Here is a 7722-nt window from a genome sequence, read left to right on the forward strand (position 1 = left end):
ATCCTTCCCTCCGTCAGCGAGGCAGCGCCCGCCAGAGAGCAGGGGCCCGTCACTGACGCCTGGCCAGCTCGCCGCCGCCCGCCGCCGATCTGGCCGCAGGCACCCGGCGCGGAAGGTCGGCTTCCTGCCCTTACGCTTGCGTCGGCTTCGTTCAAACAAGCCGCTTTCGCCAGCACCCAATCAGAACGCCCGATCTTCGGCCGCCACCCAATGAGCGCGTGTAATGGGGGAAAAAAAAGGGCGTGAAGCCCAATCGCAGCGCCATCACACTTGAGGGCAAAGAGGTTAGGAAGCCGGCATGGCGCTCCGGTCAATAAAATCGATAGCTGGAAGCTGCCTGTGTTCCAGGCTAAGGCGGTGCGGTAGCGGCGCCGCCATCTTCCCCGAAGGCATCTTCCGGTGCCTTTCACCCAAGTTCGGGCAGGAGTTTCCTGAATAACAGCAAAAGGTTTCCGTTAGCCCCGCAAGGCGGCTGATTCCGATTCCCTCAGGGCCTCCCCAGGCACGCTCAGCTCCGGCCCGGCGGGGGTTCCCAAATCCCGGGGTCGGCCGGGGGTCCAGGCCGGGACGGCGAAGGCCGTGGCGCCGGCTTCTGGGGTCCAATGGCGCCACCTTCGGCTCCGCTCTCCGCGCGGGGACCAGGAGAGGCCGGACCCGGCCGGAGAAGGGGAAGGAGGCCGCGGGCGGTGAAGTTCGCGGACGTGGCCGTGTACTTCTCCCCCGAGGAGTGGGGCTGTCTGCGGCCCGCGCAGAGGGCCCTGTACCGGGACGTGATGCGGGAGACCTACGGCCACCTGGGCGCGCTCGGTGAGGCCCGGCCCAGTTCGCTTCCGCGGGGCCCGAAGGCTTGGAGGAGCTTAGGGCGGGGGGGTGGGGGTGGGGGGCGACGGCAGTTTGTCCAGAGTGTCCGGGGACCTGGCCCGTGACCCGGTTGTGTCAGGGGAGGAAGACAGGGGCTTGGCAGCAGGTGACACCGGGTAGATCTTTTACCCAGCCTTATCTAGGAGCTGGACGTCTGACTGGTTCTCCTTCCCCAGGGTGCGCAGGTCCCAAACCAGCCCTCATCTCCTGGTTGGAACGAAATACCGATGACTGGGAACCGGCCGCCCTGGATCCGCAGGAGTGCCCAAGGGGGTTAACAGTCCAAAGAAGTGAGTGAAAAATGCCCGTGCAGGGCCTGCAGCTTCTAACGACTCCGTCTAGAGTGTTGGTGGCTAGGGGTACCTATGGCCCATGCTGTAATGCTTTATTTACTGTGATTGTTTTCACAGCTTCAGGGTCTTGTCTCTCTGATGGTGTTGGGTGTGTCCACCATACAGTGATTTACATGTCAGTTTGCAAACTAAGGGTCCGCAGTTCTCTATTGTGTGAATGAATCTGTGAGCTTTTGAAAGGAGCTACCCTCTTGGCCTCCTTCCCAGGATCCCTGTCCTCAGTCTGCTCTGAACTGTGCTCTGAGACACCTGGTACCTCTCTGAGTTTCTGGATTTTGGCTGAAGGGATCTCATGGGGAACAGCTGCCTGGGGTGCAGGGCTCTCTTTCTGCCCTTTTGGAGGGGTGACCCCTAATCAGTGAAGGAATCTGCGCTCTCCTCAGGATCAAGCAAGGCTCTGATTAATGCCATTCAGGTTGAGCAGCCCCAGATCCACCCACAGGGGTGGATGTAACCGTCTGGGCTGCCGTTTCTGTGCTAGATTCTCTGAGACCAGGGCTATCTTTCCAAGATTCAGATCTCACCATGATACTTCCTTGCTAAAAACCTTTCAGTTTTTGCCATGGCAGGTTGTCAAATGGCTGTCAGTTATCTCTAAGTCACTTGGGGAACTCGGTAAAAAAATACAGATTCCTAGGGGCACCTGGGTGGCTCAGTGAGTTAAGCATTTGCCTTCGGCTCAGGTCATGATCCCAGGATTCTGGGATCGAGCCCCGCATCAGGCTTTCTGTTCCATGGGAGCCTGCTTCTCCTTCTCCCTCTGCCTGCAGCTGCCTCTGCTTGTGCGCTCCCCCCCACACCCCCACCCCCGTCAAATAAATGAATAAAATCTTTAAAAAAAATACAGATTCCTGGACCCAGAACTATTGATTTACTCTGATGGATGTCTAGGACCTTGTATTTCTTTTTTAACAGCCCCAGTTGATTGGCATGCATGTTTAGGTTTGAGACCCATTGGATAAAATAGAGTCCATGGTCCTGAACAGCCCTGGTTCTGAGAGTGTGGTCCTCAGACCAGCAGCAGCATCATTCAGGAAAGAACCAGATACAAATTCTTGGGCCCCGTCCCAGACCTGCTGAATCCAAAACGGTATCAATGAGCCATCCAAATGATTCTGATCACAATAAAATTTGAGAACCACTGGCTTAGAGGGCCTTATGACCTAGTCTCTGCCAGCCTGTATCTCGTATTTCCACTTCCTGCCTTAACACTTACCTCTTCAAAAACTCCTAATTTCTCAAGCCTGCATAACCTGCAAGAAACGCTTCCCGACTTCTCCAGATTGAGCTTGGGACTGCTGGACTACCCTCCACATTTCTGTAGTGGTGCGTCACAGTGGGATGTCTGTGGCCCTAACACTCCCTGAAGACGGGCTGAGCCTGTTTGTCTTCTAACCTGTGACGCTGTCATAGGCAAGGGGAGGGCCCAGTATTTGTTAATATCTCCCTGTGTTTCTGTAGAAACCAGAACCAGAAAGAAGAACGGAGAGAAGGAAGTGTTCCCACCTAAGGAGGCGCCCCGAAAGGGCAAGCGAGGCCGGCGGCCCAGCAAACCCCGCCTGATCCCCAGGCAGACTTCTGGGGGCCCCATCTGCCCTGACTGTGGTTGCACCTTCCCTGACCGGCTGGCCCTGGAGAGCCACAAGTGTGCCCAGAATCTGAAAAAGCCTTACCCTTGCCCAGACTGCGGCCGCCGCTTTTCCTACCCGTCCCTACTGGTCAGTCACCGGCGGGCACACTCTGGCGAGTGTCCCTATGTCTGCGACCAGTGCGGCAAACGTTTCTCCCAGCGCAAGAACCTCTCGCAGCACCAGGTCATCCACACAGGCGAGAAGCCCTACCACTGCCCTGACTGTGGCCGCTGCTTCCGGAGGAGCCGGTCCCTGGCCAATCACCGGACCACGCACACCGGCGAAAAACCCCACCAGTGCCCCAGCTGCGGGCGGCGCTTTGCCTACCCCTCCCTGCTGGCCATCCACCAGCGCACGCACACGGGCGAGAAGCCCTACACCTGCCTGGAATGCAACCGCCGCTTCCGACAGCGCACCGCCCTGGTCATCCACCAGCGCATCCACACGGGCGAGAAGCCCTACCCGTGTCCGGACTGCGAGCGGCGCTTCTCCTCGTCCTCTCGCCTGGTCAGCCACCGGCGGGTGCACTCCGGGGAGCGCCCCTACGCCTGCGAGCACTGCGAGGCCCGCTTCTCCCAGCGCAGCACGCTGCTCCAGCACCAGCTCTTGCACACGGGCGAGAAGCCCTACCCGTGCCCGGACTGCGGCCGTGCCTTCCGGCGGAGCGGCTCGCTGGCCATCCACCGCAGCACGCACACCGAGGAGAAGCTGCACGCCTGCGCCGACTGCGGCCGCCGCTTCGCCTACCCCTCGCTCCTGGCCAGTCACCGGCGCGTGCACTCGGGCGAGCGGCCCTACGCGTGCGACCTGTGCTCCAAGCGCTTCGCCCAGTGGAGCCACCTGGCGCAGCACCAGCTCCTGCACACCGGGGAGAAGCCCTTCCCCTGCCTGGAGTGTGGCCGTTGCTTCCGCCAGAGGTGGTCCCTGGCCGTCCACAAGTGTAGCCCCAGGGCCCCAAACTGTAGCCCCAGGGCCGCTGTAGGGGGCGCCGGCCAGAAGGGCAGTGCCCTTTAGTACGGGAAGGACGGTAGATTCTCACTTCATTTCATGGAGGGGTCCAGGGAAGGGAAGGAGAAGCCCCGGGTCGTACAAGGCAGAGTCCGCAGGAAAACCCGGGTCTCCTGCTGCGGACACCTGAACTTTAGTATATTTCACCACACTGGCTGCCGGACCGGTTGTGTCTAGAACGGACAGTCCCGTTAGGACAGGGGACATCGCGTGGCTCTTTTCCAGGCTACCCTATCCTGAAAGAATTTCTGTGTGTGGATATCAGGGCTAAAAGTTCTCCCATCTATCTTAGGGGCTGTTTGCTTTTCTAGTTTGTGCATACAGGGATCACCTGTCCCCTTGTATACAGTCCGGAGAATCCCATTTGTGGGGGGCGGTATCTTGCCCTACTCTGCCCCTTCCTCCATACCAGGGTTAAACAAACCTGGTGTAGCCCCCTTTTTTCAACACTCCTGCCAAGTGGTTTTTTACCCTTGCTTTAAAACCTCCCTTGACAGGGAGCTCACTACCTCACAAGGCAGGTCATTTCACTGTGGGATAGCTCTGATCTTTAGAAGGCGGTTAAGTACCACCTTCTCCTTCCCTAGAAGCCTTGCCCAGAGTATGTAATACTTCATCTACATGACAGCATTTCAGATAACTTAACCACAGCTGCTTTGCCCATGTTTTCAGGTTAAACGGCATTATTTGGTCAATCATTCCTTAAAGACGGGGTTTCAGTCCCCACACGTGCTTTCTCTCCAATGTCCCTTTTAAAGGGTCATGCAAAAATAAGCCAGCACCACAGTGTGCCCGGTACACCTCCTTGGTCTCTACTTGTTTTAACAGCTCTAGATTGCACTGAATTTGGGGGTGGTGACACCGTAGCAGGGCTTCATTGGGCTGTAGACACATACATACCTAAGCCTTTTTTTTAAACCACATACTGTGAAGCTAAGTCTTCTGCCCCCTGTGTTTGGAAAATTGATTCAAGTTGGGTCTGGGACATAGGCAAAGTGAGCTTTGGGAGGAGACTGATTTTAAGGAGAAGGAGGGGAGCTGTGGTCTAGCAGCAAGAGGTAAAACTGGGACTAGTCTGTACTTCATCCAGTGGATTTGGATTAGTTCCAGGCAGCCAGTGGCTAGAAAATCCTTGAGAACTGGGCCTCACTCCTCCCTGATTCTCAGCCGAATAAGGAGACATCAGCACAGAACCTTCCATGAGTCCTCAGTCAACATTTTTCATAAAGTGAGATGAGGCCATTCAAGGAGGGTAGAAAGTTAAGTAATTGAATACAGGGCAGGAAGGAGTCTACACTCATCAAGTTGTGTTCATGCCTGCCTTCCTTACAGAAGCTCCCAGGGCAGTGGCTGCAATGTGTCTTAATCTTTGATATGCCTCCCTGGCACCCACCCCCGCGTAGATGCTCAGTAAAGCTTTACTGCATTCAATGAACAAGGCCTACCACTTTGCCTTGGGTAGCTGCACCAAATTGGAATTTTCAAACATGACTTCTCTCCTATTCAAGAGCTGGAGTGGGTCATGTTCCTACCCCTGTTGCTTGTATCTTCAGCTCTCCCAATCTCAGCCCCAAAGTGGGAGAGCCACTGGGGAACACAGTGTTTGTAATTACCTCTGTGGTATTTAGCAAGTTGCATTGTAACTGTTGGTCTATTTCTCCTTGGATGAATGGATGAGCTGCCCCAACACAGGGGTCATACCAGATTGGGTTTCATTAAAATGTCGATAAATGATGTTCCTTGTTGAATCACTGTTTATAAAATATAAGTCTAGGTCCTTGACTGGGTAAAAATTTTTAGTTCTGATGGAGACCTGCCTTCTCCTAACAGAGCTATTCCAATGTCTGCCTAGCTCTGTATTAGAGCTGGCTATTCTACTTTTATCACCAGGCTGATCCAACTCTTTATCTAGGAATTTTGTAACTTTCTTTGGGCCTGGATTGTAACTCATAAGACTTGGAGGCCAAGTTCCAGTGTGTGTGCAGTCAGTGGAGGGCCAAGATGATCGACAACTTCCTAGGTCCCCTAAGGCACTTCCGTCCCAGCGTCCATTCCTGACCAGCTGTGATCCTGGCCCTGTTTTCAGTGGCAGATCCCAGTATCCTTCCAATTTGTTCCCCCTTCTGTTTCAGGTAGTTTGTTTCTGTTACTTGCAACCCAAAGAATAAACTAATCCACCATCCCAATATGGATTTATTGCCCATGAGCTGTGAAGAGGGGAAAACTGCAGTGCTGCTGAGAGGAGCCAGCACACCCTTTCCTGATCTCCAACCTCAGTGAGCCTTCAGTATGACTTAAGTCTTCCCTGCATCCTTAACCAGTGAATACCTTCTCTTTCACTAAAACCCAAGGTTTCAAATAGGAACTCTTAACATTCCATTCCCCACTGACTCCACATTTACCAGTATTTACTTAGGCGTGACGCTCACCAACATGGCTGTGCTTGATTTCATCTACTGCCCTCTCGGGGACTTTGCTACATCTGTTATTCTTTCTCTCCTCTTAGTTTTATGGTTTCAGAGTCCCTCTCCTGTCTGGAACACACACATGCCAGTCTAAAATCTGTCTTTTTTTAAGATTTTATTTTTAAGTAATCTCTACACCCCACACGGGGCTCGAACTCGCAGCCCCAAGATCAAGAGTCGCATGCTCTACTAACTGAGCCCGCCAGGCGCTCCTCAGCTAAATTTCTTGAAACAGTAGCCTACATTCACTGTATTCTTTGGCCTACTGCAACAGCATTTATGATGGGCCAGGTACTGTGTCTTAACACTTTATATACATTCCAATGTGATGTGTATGAGAACCCCACAAAGTAGTTGTTTGGAGATACGCTTCCAAGTGTCTCTCACATTGCCCTGTATCTTGCTGAGTATGCCAAAAATGCAAGGCCTTGCCTTCAACAAATTGTTAGATGAGCCGATTCCAGACCTAGAGCCTCTTGAGTGAGGAAAGGTTGAGTCCCTTGATGAAGGACTATGTTATGTTGGCAAAAACATGCTGTATATCTTCCTTTTAGCCTTTTCCAAATATACCATTTCCCAGGGTGGCAGGATACAGGAAAAGGGAAAGTAACTAGAGTTGTCAGGGATTACTGGACATTGGATCTAGACACATTCTAATTCTTGGAGATCCAAAACATCACTGTAGTTCACAGTGGATTCATGAAGATCAGGTGTGTACAGAAAAAGGTTAACTCAGCAGGCCTACGTTGCTCAAACCCTGAACATTCCAAAGAAAGCTCATCTTCAGGACTAGCACTTGGCTCATTCCTGGGAGATAAATTCTGAGCCCTTGTAATATTTTGCCTGATTAGGGTGTTTTCGTATGCTGGAGGCCTCGAGCCATGCTGTACCAGTCTGACCAGATGAGTTTATCCTAACAATGTGGTTTATGATGAATGCCTGTTTTTGCTCTGGGAGACAGAGTCTGAGTAGCTGAGATCAGTCATGTGAGTACTCCATGTCTGTGTAACTGACTCCCCAGTAAAAACCCCAGACACCAGGCTTTGGGTGAGTTTCTCCAGTTGGCAACAGTTCACACATACTGTCACAAATCATTGTTGGGAGAATAAAGTGCATCCCTGTGCAACTCCACTGGACAAGGACACCTGGAAGTTTGTAAGTTCGCGCATGTCTGGTTTCTCCTGGACTTTGCCCCATGCACCTTTTTCCTTTGCTGATTTTAATCTGTATCCTTTTCCTTTAATAAGCTATAACCTAGAGGAAAGAGGAAAGAAGAAAGAAAGAAAGAAAGAAAGAAAGAAAGAAAGAAAGAAAGAAAGAGAGAGAGAGAGAGAGAGAGAGAGAGAGAGAGAGAGAGAGAGAAAGAAAGAAAGAAAGAAAGAAAGAAAGAAAGAAAGAAAGAAA

General features: G+C 52.7%; 1 protein-coding gene across 1 annotated transcript; it reads left to right on the plus strand.

Annotated features, from left to right (window-relative positions):
• Nucleotides 1-275: 275 nt before the first annotated feature.
• On the plus strand, nucleotides 276-7510 carry ZNF689 (zinc finger protein 689). Its single transcript, XM_032430964.1, has 3 exons — nucleotides 276-807; nucleotides 1038-1151; nucleotides 2676-7510. Exons 1-3 carry the CDS (start codon nucleotides 603-605, stop codon nucleotides 3857-3859), a joined length of 1503 nt encoding a protein of 500 aa, XP_032286855.1. The 5' UTR covers nucleotides 276-602; the 3' UTR covers nucleotides 3860-7510.
• Nucleotides 7511-7722: the final 212 nt, after the last annotated feature.

The sequence above is a fragment of the Phoca vitulina genome, unplaced genomic scaffold (genome assembly GCF_004348235.1).
Source record: "Phoca vitulina isolate PV1807 unplaced genomic scaffold, GSC_HSeal_1.0 scaffold45, whole genome shotgun sequence".
Taxonomy (NCBI): Eukaryota; Metazoa; Chordata; class Mammalia; order Carnivora; family Phocidae; genus Phoca; species Phoca vitulina.